A 13,471-nucleotide genomic window follows, 5' to 3' on the forward strand; every position below is an offset into this window, starting at 1 on the left:
AAGGTCACAACTCAAAGGCAAAGGTTTGAGCCTTCCATTTTGTGTCCACTCTGTATTTCCTAAACCCCTTGAAGGATTTTAATATGACTTGGCTGTAATATTTCCCTTATCAAGACGATGTGCAGAACTCAAAATTCACCCATGCCAGCTCAAGGTCGTGTCACAACTCATATGTTTGAACCTTCAATTTCTTGTCCCCTCCTTTTCTGCTAAACCACTTAAAGGATTTTCTTGAAACTTTGGTCAAGTGTTCACCATATAGAGATGGTTTGCAAAACCCATGAGTCGGCCATGCAGGATCAAGTTCAAGGTCACTATGAAATATGCTTAACAGTGTCAATGCTTTCACCCAATACCATCAACCCTTTTACTATCAGCGGGGATATAGCTGTCTTTCAGACTGCCTTGTTATAATTGCCAGTATCTTCCTAGCATTATATGATGGGGAACTTTCACTCAGGAATTTCAGCACAAATTGTACTCTAGTTACCAATACCAGTATCCGAACAACACAGATTTCGTTTGGACTTTCTCCACAACAACAAATAATATAATGTGTTTTTAGCTCACCTGTCACAAAGTGACAAGGTGAGCTTTTGTGATCGTGCGGTGTCCGTCGTCCGTGCGTGCATGCGTGCGTGTGTCCGTCCGTAAACTTTTGCTTGTAACCACTCTAGAGGTCACATTTTTCATGGGATCTTTATGAAAATTGGTCAGAATGTTCATCTTGATGATATCTAGGTCAAGTTTGAAACTGGGTCACTTGCCCTCAAAAACTAGGTCAGTAGGTCTAAAAATAGAAAAACCTTGTGATCTCTCTAGAGGCCATATATTTCACAAGATCTTCATGAAAATTAGTCAGAATGTTCATCTTGATGATATCTAGGTCAGGTTTGAAACTGGGTCACGTGCCATCAAAAACTAGGTCAGTAGGTCTAAAAATAGAAAAACCTTGTGACCTCTCTAGAGGCCATATATTTCACAAGATCTTCATGAAAATTAGTCAGAACGTTCACCTTGATGATATCTAGGTCAGGTTTGAAACTGGGTCACGTGCCTTCAAAAACTAGGTCAGTAGGTCAAATAATAGAAAAACCTTGTGACCTCTCTAGAGGCCATATTTTTCATGGGATCTGTATGAAGATTGGTCTGAATGTTCACCTTGATGATATCTAAATCAAGTTTGAAACTAGGTCACGTGCGGTCAAAAACTAGGTCAGTAGGTCTAAAAATAGAAAAACCTTGTGACCTCTCTAGAGGCTATATATTTCATGAGATCTTCATGAAAATTGGTCAGATTGTTCACCTTGATGATATCTAAGTCAAGTTCGAAAATGGGTCACGTGCCTTCAAAAACTAGGTCAGTAGGTCAAATAATAGAAAAACCTTGTGACCTCTCTAGAGGCCATAATTTTCATGGGATCAGTATGAAAGTTGATCTGAATGTTCATCTTGATGATATCTAGGTCAAGTTTGAAAGTGGGTCACATGCCTTCAAAAACTAGGTCAGTAGGTCAAATAATAGAAAAACCTTGTGACCTCTCTAAAGGCCATATTTTTCATGGGATCTGTATGAAAATTGGTCAGAATGTTCATCTTGATGATATCTAGGTCAAGTTCGAAACAGGGTCATTTGCAGTCAAAAACTAGGTCAGTAGGTCTAAAAATAGAAAAACCTTTTGACCTCTCTAGAGGCCATACTTGTGAATGGATCTCCATAAAAATTGGTCAGAATGTTCACCTTGATGATATCTAGGTCAAGTTTGAAGCTGGATCATGTGCCATAAAAAAACTAGTTCAGTAGGTAAAAATAATAAAAAACTTGTAACCTCTCTAGAGGCCATACTTTTCATAGGATCTGTATGAATATTGGTCTGAATGTTCATCTTGATGATATCTAGGTCAAGTTCGAAACTGGGTCAACTGCAGTCAAAAACTAGGTCAGTAGGTCTAAAATTATTAAAATCTTTTGACCTCTCTAGAGGCCATATTTTTCAATGGATCTTCATGAAAATTGGTCTGAATTTTCACCTTGATGATATCTCAAGTTCAAAACAGGGTCACTTACCTTCGAAAACTAGGTCAATAGGTCAAATAATAGAAAAACCTTGTGACCTCTCTAGAGACCATATTTTTCAATGGATCTTCTTGAAAAATTGGTCAGAATTTTTATCTTGATAATTCTAGGTCAGTTCAAACTGGGTCACATGAGCTCAAAAACTAGGTCACTATTTTCAAATAATAGAAAAAATGACGTCATACTCAAAACTGGGTCATGTGGGAAGAGGTGAGCGATTCAGGACCATCATGGTCCTCTTGTTCAGTATTTGTTGGTGGGGCACTGACAGGAAATTGCAGACAGATTGCCTGCTCTTTTCAACTCTGCCAGTATTCACAAAATGCAGATTACTTGTGGATTATTAACATAGCAACAAGTATGATTGTGTATTTCAGTATTTGGTGGGGAACTGACAGGAAATTCAGGACAGATTGCCTCCCCTCTCTACCCATACCAGTATCCACACAATGCTGATTACATGTGGACTGTTACCGTACCAACAAATATGAGAGTCAGGGTTACATTTACCACATTAGATATGGAGAGTTCATGGCGTGGATGTTCATTTGACTTCTTGAAGGTATGTCTTTATCTGCTATCAGGCAATATTATGTCTCCCCCATAGGTATTTTTTTTGTCTTCACGTCTGTCGGTCGGTCGGTCTGTCTGTCCATCAGCATTAAGCTTGTCTGACTTTCACAGGTCAAACTGCTGGCCAGATTTCGACAAACAATGTCATCTGTACATACAAGGACTTTGTAACTACTGGATATAATTTGATGATATCTTGATATATGGGAACAGACTAAGAAAATATACATAAAGTCACTTTCCTATGAGCACAACAAACACGACACAGCCAGCCATACATCGCAAAGTAGGCCCACCAACAATATAGATATAACAGGCAGGTTGCTTCAAATATCTGACAACAAGTGAGCCACACCATGAGAAAACCAACATAGTGCATTTGCAACCAGCATGGATCCAGACCAGCCTGCGCATCCATGCAGTCTGGTCAGGATCTGTGCTGTTCGCCAACGGTTTCTCTAATTGCAGTAGGCTTTGAAAGCGAACAGCATGGATCCTGACCAGACTGCATGGATGCAAACGCACTGTGTTGGTTTTCTCATGGCGCGGCTCATTTACACATCATGCTATTCATTCTTGTTATACAATGTATGAATTGGAGGAATTCTTATAAAAATTAAAATGTTGATTCTATGTCATTTCAACTTTCAGATTCGCGACGGAGGAACTGTGGACAGTCCGGTGGTAGGTACATACTGCGGTACTACTCTGCCAGACATGTATATCTCAACATCTAACCAGCTCCATGTTGAGTTCCATTCTGATTGGTCAAGCACCGGACAGGGCTTCCTCTTGAACTGGGAGGCGACCTCAGACAATCCAATAACCACCCCAGCACCAACAGCATCCACTACCCCAGGTAAATATCTTATATTTCATGCTAGTTTTCACAGAGATTCTTTTTGGTTGATTTATAATCTTAAACTTAATCGTAGAATTTCATATTTGTATTTAACTAAATTGTTCATCATAAAAGTCAGTACAATTATATGTGGACTGTACAACCTATTTCCTTCTCCCATTTGTCAAAATATGTATTTGACCTTTGCCAAAGAGGTCATTATAAGTTGTAGTTTACACATAGATATTGGTTACTGTGTAATATGTTACATTATTTTGTACACACTTGCAGTGCCAGGATGTGGGGGTATTCTCAATGTGACAGACTCTTTGCAAACAGTTATCTCCCCTGGCTACCCAGATGGGTACCAGCACAATTTAGACTGTACCTGGATATTGAATTCTCCAGTTGGCTCCCGGATTTGGTTGAACATTACGGATATCAACATAGAGGCACATTCTTCTTGCAGTTATGACATTCTCAAGATATACAATTGTAAGTATCATTCTTTGAACATTACTGTTGGAATCTGACTTCTTGATAAAGGAAAGATGTGAAACAACCTGCAAAAACCTTATGTAGATTTTAGTTCTGTTGAAGACCAAGAAAAATCAGTTTTACACTTGATCTTAGTTGAGTCCAAAAAACATTTTTATTAAATTTGTTTTGCAGAGTGCAGGAAATCTGTTAGATATTATTTGGTTCAAAATTATTATACCAGATTTGATGCGTGAGATCAAGGAAAGATGTTACTTTTATATCTCCTTTCCAAAAAGGCTGTGTGGAAGAAGGGAGAGTGGTTGATATATTGTTTTGCTAATGTCTGTTGTCTGTCTCTCTGTTAACTGTGTGAAATTATTCTGCAAGCATATAACCTCATGGTATTGTTTCAATGTGTTAAAAAGTCGTTCAGCTATGTTTGTTTGTTTGTTTTGGGTTTAACACTGTTTTCCAACAGTATTTCAGTTAACCAAACCAGTGTTCCTGGATTCTGTACCAGTACAAACCTATTCTCCGCAAGTAACTGCCAACTTCCCCACATGAATCAGAGGTGGAGGATGAATGATATAAGACACAATGTTGTTTATCAAATAGTCATGGAGAACATCTCCCGGGGATCGAACTTACAGCCCCGTGATCCGTAGATCTGCACTCTCCATATTGACCTAAGCGGGCGGGCTAGTTCTGCTATATATCATATTTTAAGTGATAGTATAAGTGAAAGTAGTTATCAGTAGAGCCTGGTGGTCTCTATTCACAGGTGTTCTTTTACACAGGTTTAAGTACATAATTCATGATTTTCTTTAAACAGCTGGTTATACTTATGGAAGGTTGTTGGGTACCTTCTGTGGGCGTACAGGGAACGAGATACCATTGATTTCATCTCAGAATAGCGTGGCAATGAAGTTTACTACAGACTTTTCTGTCAATGGAACGGGATTCAGTCTACAATACAAGAAAGGTAAGTATTTTCCCAAAGTCTTGGGACACCCTTAATATTCGGACATCTAAAAATTTGTAAAAATTATTATTTTTCTCATACCTAACATTTCTTGGATATTTTTCTGTTCTTATAGTTTGGGACAGTATGTAAAGCAATAATTTCACCAACAAAACATTTAGAAAACTCAGAGGAAAATGTATTTATATTCCTGCTTCCATAAAGATTTATTTTTTGTCGAGCCCGCTTACGGTGAACTTGACTTAGTCGTCACTTTTGGCGGGTCGGTGTATGTGTGTCCGTCTGTCCGATTTTGTCTGGACCATAACTTTGACTTGCATGGACCAATCTTGTTTATATTTGGTATGAATGTTAATGAGAAGGAGTGTCATGCAAAAACCTCATCATCCTATCTCAAAGGTCAAGGTCACAGTTGGAGGTCAAAGGTCAAATTGAAGTTTGTCCGGAGCATTTCTTCCTCATGCATGGTGGGATTTTGATGTAACTTGGCATGAATGTTCACCATTATGAGACGGAAAGTCGTGTGCAAGAACAAGATCCCTAGGTCTAAGGTCAAGGTCACACTTAGACAGCTGGCAGGCTCGACAGTCTGCCCGTGGGCATACTTGTTTTTGGTTTAAAACAGATTTACAATTAGAGAATATGCATACTTACATCACGGTTGAAAAAGCACTGCTTTTAATATTTCACATGATTGTTCAAAAAAAAAAAAAAATAAATAAATAAATAAGTGTAGGAAATTATGTATATATGTATAAACACTATCCGACAATTTACTCGGGTATGTTTGTTAAATCCGTTTAAAAAATGTTATTTGATTCTTTTAAAACATTGTAAAAAAATGTAGATCCTAACTTTTTTATACATTTTACCGCCTTTTTACGCGACGTCGTTTAACGACATCACGTCCGTTGTTTTTATAGTTATTCTTCCCTGATGAAGGCTTAACGACGAAACGTTGGAAGTTACTAATTATCTATGAACAAACGCTACATGTGTTGTTGTTGATTTTTCCTGTTTATTAATATGATTGTTTACAGAGCTGTAAAGAGAGATAAAAAAAAACAATGGAATAAGTAATACGATACACCATGTTAATCAGTATTGAAACCCCTGATAACGATATGAAAAAACAACTATCAAAAATTGCATTTAAGAAAAAATTAGTATATTTTATGTTGAAAACAAAATGAATGGCAGTCACATTATAAGCAAATGCATTATGGCCCTTTAACCCTTAGACTGCTAGCGGCAGATGATTATGCCTTTGCGACCAGTGCAGACCAAGATCAGCCTGCACATCCGTGCAGTCTGATCATGGTCTGCACTGTTCGCTATTCAGTCAGTAAATTTGCAGCAAACACCCCTTCAAATAATAAATGGTATTGCCCAAATTGAATGATGGACCAGTCCATTTTAGAAATTTAGCAGGCTAAGGGTTAAATGATCAATTTCAGTATGTGGAGGAGTAATGCGGGTGAATAATGGAGTAATACAGTCCGACAGGTATCCAAACAACTACCCTGCTAATGCCAACTGCACATGGACTGTGACGGTACCGGCTGGACGTACTATACGCTTACAGTTCAACAATAATTTCAACATTCAAGGCACACAGGGCTCCTGTTCAAGGGATTATTTACAGGTTTGGCAACAGTTTTCACATACTGTACAAGAAATGGCCAATCCCTTGAAACATCTAGATGTTAAACGTTACATTATCGTAATAAACATATGAAGTGATATTGATAGATCGAAATAAAACTTTATTTTTTGCTCTAGGAATAAACAACCTTTACACTGTCAACAGTCTGCCCTATTCAGTCCTTTGCATATTTTCTTTTACAGATATTTCTTTCGTAAATGGAGTTAGATATTTTAGCATGTGTCCTTGACCTTAGTCAGAGAGTTACATGCATGTCTGTGACAGACTGATATGAATAAACTATACTCATTTTCGATGCAAAAGGGCCTGCTCCACTTCTAACAAAAGAAATGGTTAAAAAAGAAAAAGCAGTGGTATTTCAGTTTGTCATAATAACTTCATAAAATATGAAGAGTAGCCCAGATATTCACTCTACGTTTTACAGCTACTCAATGGTTTGTACTCGAGTTCACCACCACTAGGTAATACTGATGGCCGTTACTGTGGTAACACTGCACCAGCCACCATGGAGACTGACAGCAACCGATTGAATGTCCAGTTTGTATCAGATGGATCCGGAAGTGGCCCTGGATTTTCACTAAGTTTCAGTGAAGTACATGTGACTTGTGGAGGTCAGCTGAGCCTAGATGCATCAACTACAAGTGGAACATTTACGTCGCCAAACTATCCGAATAATTACCCGCATAATGTAGATTGCGTCTGGTTGATAACTGCACCTGCTCATGAAAGAATACAGATTGATTTCATCGAAGACTTTGGAATAGAACGGCATTCAAGGTAAGTTAAATATCAAAATTTAGAATTATATTCATTTTTCTGATGGACAACTTTTTGTTGATTAAGAGGTTGTGCAAGTACTGGAAATCAAATCCAACAATAAGATAAAATGCCAGTTAATCTTACCTTTGTGGTAGATATGCACATTTGTTACACCGGAAGTCTTGGCTTAATGTCATTTGTCCAGGTAACCTTTAATTAAACGTAAACGGCATGTAGAAGCATAAAACATGCCAAGAAAAAAATGGCAGATTTTATGCAAACTAGTGAAACTAGGAAGCTTACTGTCTTTGTATTAATGCTTGCTTGTGTAATATATGTAATAGTTTCAAACCGTGTCATAAAATTAGCTAAAAATTTGGGTTCTCATTAATCAAGGGCAAGTTACTCAAAACTGAGTACACAAACCTTTACATTTTATTTGACAGTTATGATAGGAAATAGGTAAATTTACAACAGTGAGAAGTCTAATTAAAATCTTACATGGTAGGATTGTTTTGTGTGTGTAAAAATGTCATAAAATTTTGAATTTCCTATGTCTTTTTTTTGATGAGTTTTTTTTTCGAATTAATTGGCAGAATTTTCCTAGTATAGCAAGATGTTTTGAAAAATTAAAATCAAATGCTGCATTGTAGAAAAAAAATGATAAAAACATACGTAACTTCATAAAATGTGAAATTCATTGATTCATGACTCCACAAAATAGCAGCAATTTTGGCTGTATCCTTGAGATTAAATACTCATGAAATTAAATAGGTTTTTCCTGTGATATCACAGGTCCCTTACTGGCTTATTTGAATGTAGTTTCTGTCTTTGATTCTGTTAATAATGTCTTCAAAAATGTCCAGATTTGTCTCTATTATCCTTAATTGTACTGTATGCGAACTTTGATTAAAATAACTGGCCTATTTGATTAAAATAATTTAACTGGCCGATTTAATTAAAATAACTGGCCTATTTGATTAAAATAACTGGACTATTTGATTAAAATAACTGGCTTATCTGATTAAAATAACTGGTCTGTTTGATTACAATAACAAAGAAGTCAGAGATATGGAAATCTGAAAATCTGTGCATGGGGTCTGACTCTCATTAACTGTTTCAGGTGTAATTTTGATTTCATTGAGATGCGTGATGGTGGAACTGTAAATTCACTTTCTCTTGGCAAATTCTGTGGCTACTCTAAGCCAAGCACTGTTGTGTCTACCGGTAATGTAATGTATGTGAGGTTTCGAACAGATTCCAGTGTGCCAAGGATTGGTTTCAAAGCTCAGTATAAGATAGGTAAGATTATCCCATTTTCTTGTGTCTATGTCATTCTTAGGTATTTAAACATTTAATCTGTTAACCGATTGACTGTTTGAACATCCAATTATCAATTAGTAAAATTGGCTACCAGATGATCCCAGTTTTTCTTCAGGCTTAAGGGGACACAAATTTTACTGATTTATACATCAACCTAGAATTTGATGAAATTTAGATTTTGGTACCTATTTTTATGCCAGTACATAATAGAAATGGTTATAGTTACACAAAAGCTTAATATTCCATTTTTTCATCAGATTTGGAATTTTTCTGGATATGTTTATAATTTAGTATGAATTGTGTCCCTTTAAGGTACTGGACCCATAATGACTCTTAAAAATTTTAATGAGTTACGTATCTTTGTATAAAATTTTGGCGTTATTCGGAAGCCCTTGGCCATTTCAGAAAATTGCTTTTCTATAACAGTTAGGGAATACCAAAATTGCATATGGAAAATAGGTAACCAAATGTAAAATACCAATTTGTTACAAGTTCTGACTACCTTAAAATTTCTTCCTAAACATTTGGACTGTTTTGATAGGGTTAGTAAGTACTTTTTACCTGTAGGTTGTTGAAAAGCTATGGCAGAAGCTTTGTTACGTATTTTCCTGTATTTATATTTTAGATACATGTTTTTCTGAAAATTTCAGCACATGTATTTCTGAAAATTTCAGCTACATGTGGTGGACGTTATGTTGGCAACAGCGGTACAATTACCAGTCCAAACTACCCTGGTAACTATGACAACAATGCAGAATGCATCTGGATCATTCAAGGGCCAGAGGGTCATTTCTTGACCTTCACCTTTACAGCTTTCACCTTGCAGTACAGTTCAAATTGTTCTTTCAATGACTTTGTTGAAATCAGAGATCTCAATTCCACAGGTAAAGTTTTATAATCAAAGTCACCCTATCACAGATTCTCCTTAGGGATGAAATCATCTCAGACCCTGTTAGAAAATTAAATTTTGTTAATGTTGCGCTTGGTTTTAACTTGTTGATGTATATTTTTTTCAAGATATTTGTGTATTGTACAAATTCATGCTTTAAAAGTTTAAAAAACTTTGCAGTATTTTTATGCCCCCCTTCGAAGAAGGTGGGGTATATTGTTTCGCAGATGTCGGTTGGTCGGTATGTCGGTTGGCCGTTCGGTCTGTAGACCAATTGGTTTCCGGATGATAACTCAAGAACGCTTGGGCCTAGGATCATGAAAGTTGATAGGGAGGTTGGTTATGACCAGCAGATGACCTCTATTGATTTTGAGGTCAGTTGCTCAAAGGTCAAGGTCACAATGACCCGGAACAGTTAAACAGTTTCCGGATGACAACTCAAGAAAGCTTGGACCTAGGATTATGAAAGTTGATAGAGATGTTGTTCAAGACCAGTAGATGATTCCTATTGATTTTTAGGCCAGTAGGTCAAAGGTCAAGGTGACATTGACCTTGAACAGTTAAACAGTTTCCGGATGATAACTTAAAAACACTTGGGCCTGGGATCATGAAAGTTGAAAGGGAGGTTGGCCATGGCCAGCAGATGACCCCTATTTATTTTGAGGTCAGTAGGTCATAGGTCAAGGTCACAGTGACCCTGAACAGTTAAACGGTTTCCAGATGATAACTCCAGAATGCTTGGACCTAGAATTATGAATGTTGATAGGGAGGATGGTCATCACCAGCAGATGATCCCTTTTGATTTTGAGGTCAGTACGTCAAAGGTCAAAGTCACAGTGACCTGGAACAATTTCTGGATGATAAATCATGAACACTTGGGCCTAGGATCATGGAAGTTGATAGGGAGGATGATCATGACCAGCAGATGACCCCTATTGATTTAGTAGGTCATAGGTCAAGGTCACAGTGACCCAGAACAGTTAACAGGTTTCCAGATGATAACTCAAGAAAGCTTGGACCTAGGATTATGAAAGTTGATAGGGAGGACGACCAGCAGATGACCCCTATTGATTTTGAGGTCAGTAGGTCAAAGGTCAATATGTCAGGCATCCACTGCATAGTGACCAAATAATTTCTGTTCCTTGTGCAATTACTGAATGCATCAAGGGGGGGCATTTCATTTCTACTAGCTCTTGTTGTCAATGATTATGTCTCCCACCACACAGTGGTGTGGGAGACATATTGATTTACTCCAGTCTGTGTGTGTGTGTGTGTGTGTGTGTCACAAAGCTTGTCCGCACTCTAAGTCGAAATTTCTCATCCGATCTCACCAAACTTAAACAAAAATGTATTTGAACATAAGACCTCGGCCAGGTTTGATAACTAGCCAAATCGGTCCAGGCATATTGGAGTTATGGCCCTTGAATTACCAAAAATCTGCCTTTGTACTCTTGTCCGCACTCTAAGTGGAACATTTCTCACCCGATCTTCACCAAACTGGAATAAAATATGTTTGAACATGAGACCTCGACCATGTTCAATAACTAGCCAAATCGGTCCAGGCATTTTGGAGTTATGGTCCTTTAATTACCCCAAAATCGGCCTTTTTACTCTTGTCCACACTCAAAGTCAAACAGTTCTCATCCGATCTTCACCAAACTTGAACAAAATGTGTTTGACCATAAGACCTCAGCCAAGTTCGATAACTAGTTAAATCGGTCCAGGCATTTTGGAGTTATGGCCCTTGAGTTACTCAAAAATCGGCCTTTTTACTCCTGTCCGCACTCTAAGTCGAACATTTCTCATCCGATCTTCACCAATCTTGAACAAAAATGTTTGACCATAAGACCTCAGCCAAGTTCGATAACTAGCCAAATCCGCCCAGGCACTTTTGAATTATGAATTACTGATTGGATCTACTCATCCAGACCATCTAATTGGATCCACTCATTTAAACCATCTAGAGAAACTAGACATTTTTCATAGGGGCAGTTGTGGGAGACATGCGCTTTTCTCAAAAGCATCTCTAGTTGTTAAATGAGCTGATGGTTGGCTGACCCTAACCTGAGATAAGTTTAGTTTATACTAATTTATTTTATCTTGATTGTGAAAGCTTCAAGCTTATTTGAACCCTCTCTAGTCCGCTTCCTGGAAAAACCAGTACTGGTGTCATATGAGAAGGCGTGGTTATGACCCAAGTAGGGCTCAAACCCACAACGCCCAGTTTGAGCAGCCGACACCTTAACCACTAGACCACTGCTCCCCTTTATCTGAGATTGACAAGACTGTTGCCCTTATATTAAAACTTAACAGAAGCTAGGAAAAGACAACTTTGTTCATATTTGCATTCTGTTAGATAACCTAGAATTATTTAATGTTGTGAAAGAATTTTCCAAAATAGCCCAGAAAATAAGAGAATTATTAATATCTGAATTAAATTTTAATAAAATTTGCTTACTTTACTGACATTTGCAACCTAAAAAGCCATAATTTTGCTTTATTTAAACAACAAAACAAAAGAACTTGCAAAATTACTGTATTTTTTTCTTTACAAGGGGGAATTTTTAAATTATTCAACAGTTGCTGCCCAAAAGTAAGCCACCATTGTGATTAATTTAAAAAAAAAACAACAGGTAAATTATTGAAATTTTTCTGTTCAAAGGAGAATATTTTTGGTTATTTTAAAGGACCAGTGTTGTCACAAGTATGTGGCTCAAGGATTCCAAATCCTGTGATGACGTCTGACAGATATGGCTATGTTCGGTTTGTATCCAACGAAGCTCGCCAATATCCAGGATTCAGCCTGAACTTTGAAGCTAGTGTTGAAGGTGAGTTGCACTTTAATTCCATAGTCCGATATCTTTACTTTGTCATAAGCTGTTTTTTTATCACATTGCTCAAAAATCCATCACTGGTGATATTAGAGAAAGATTGACGTACATTGCTTGTTAGCACTTTCCTTGGGTACAAAGGTGATAATACAGTGGTCATTTCCTGTGCAAATAATATTAAATCCTTTGACTTTACAGAAACTAGAGTAGTATTATGTACAAAAAGCTCCCTTGAAGAACAGGTAACTGATTGCAAGCTTAAACGGACTGGCCTCCAATTGAACATGAGAATGTCAGAATTTTTGAAACAGCAGTTAATATTAGATATTGGTTTTTCAAAAGTTCAGAATATACTTAGTATCTCTGGCAAATAAATAAGATAGGGTCGTTTGCATGATTTTTTGCTGAGCTGATTTGGACCTCATACCAGTTTTATAATGGGAGTCTGTGAGAAAATCGCAGCTTTGATGACATTTTCATGAAAAATTGCTCAAGGTGAGCTGTCGTGATTAGCTTATGTCCATCGTCTGTCTTCATGTATTGTGAATTCTCAACAATTTGACTTTTAACATTAAAGAGGTCACAATTTTAGTCCAGTTCAATGAAAATTTGTCAGAATATTACCCAAATAAAATCTAACATAAGTTTGTTACTGGGTCATCTTGGGTCAAAAACTAGGTCAATAGGTCAAATGATAGAAAAACCTTGTTAACACTGTAGAGGCCACATCTTGTACCTTGTCTTCATGAATTGTTGTCAGAATGGTTGTCTCTATGAGATCTAGGTCCAGTTTAAAACTGGATTACCAGGGGTCAAAAATTAGGTTACTAGGTTGAATCATAGAAGAACCTTGTTAACACTCTAGAGGCCACATTTTCTGTTATGATCTTTCTAAAGCTTTGTCATAATGTTTGACCCTATGAAATCAAGGTCATATTCAACTGGATTATCTGAGGGTTTAAACTAGGTCAAATAAAAAAAAAACGTGTTCACCCTTTAGGCTACATTTTCTGTTTGATCCCTTAAAACTTTGTCAGAATGCTTGTCTTC

General features: G+C 37.2%; 1 protein-coding gene across 2 annotated transcripts in view; it reads left to right on the forward strand.

The window, feature by feature from the left end:
* LOC123560814 (cubilin-like) overlaps positions 1-13,471 on the forward strand; it is a 128,508-nt gene that overhangs the window by 66,287 nt on the left and 48,750 nt on the right. For both annotated transcript variants that reach the window (XM_053552775.1, XM_053552774.1), the window contains exons 38-46: positions 2,455-2,639; positions 3,302-3,509; positions 3,783-3,986; positions 4,804-4,953; positions 6,411-6,598; positions 7,044-7,396; positions 8,502-8,680; positions 9,376-9,585; positions 12,278-12,418. In XM_053552775.1, the coding sequence (XP_053408750.1) occupies positions 2,455-2,639; positions 3,302-3,509; positions 3,783-3,986; positions 4,804-4,953; positions 6,411-6,598; positions 7,044-7,396; positions 8,502-8,680; positions 9,376-9,585; positions 12,278-12,418 (1,818 nt within the window). The remainder of the gene's footprint in view (positions 1-2,454; positions 2,640-3,301; positions 3,510-3,782; positions 3,987-4,803; positions 4,954-6,410; positions 6,599-7,043; positions 7,397-8,501; positions 8,681-9,375; positions 9,586-12,277; positions 12,419-13,471) is intronic.

This window comes from Mercenaria mercenaria, chromosome 10 (assembly GCF_021730395.1).
Source record: "Mercenaria mercenaria strain notata chromosome 10, MADL_Memer_1, whole genome shotgun sequence".
Classification (NCBI taxonomy): Eukaryota; Metazoa; Mollusca; class Bivalvia; order Venerida; family Veneridae; genus Mercenaria; species Mercenaria mercenaria.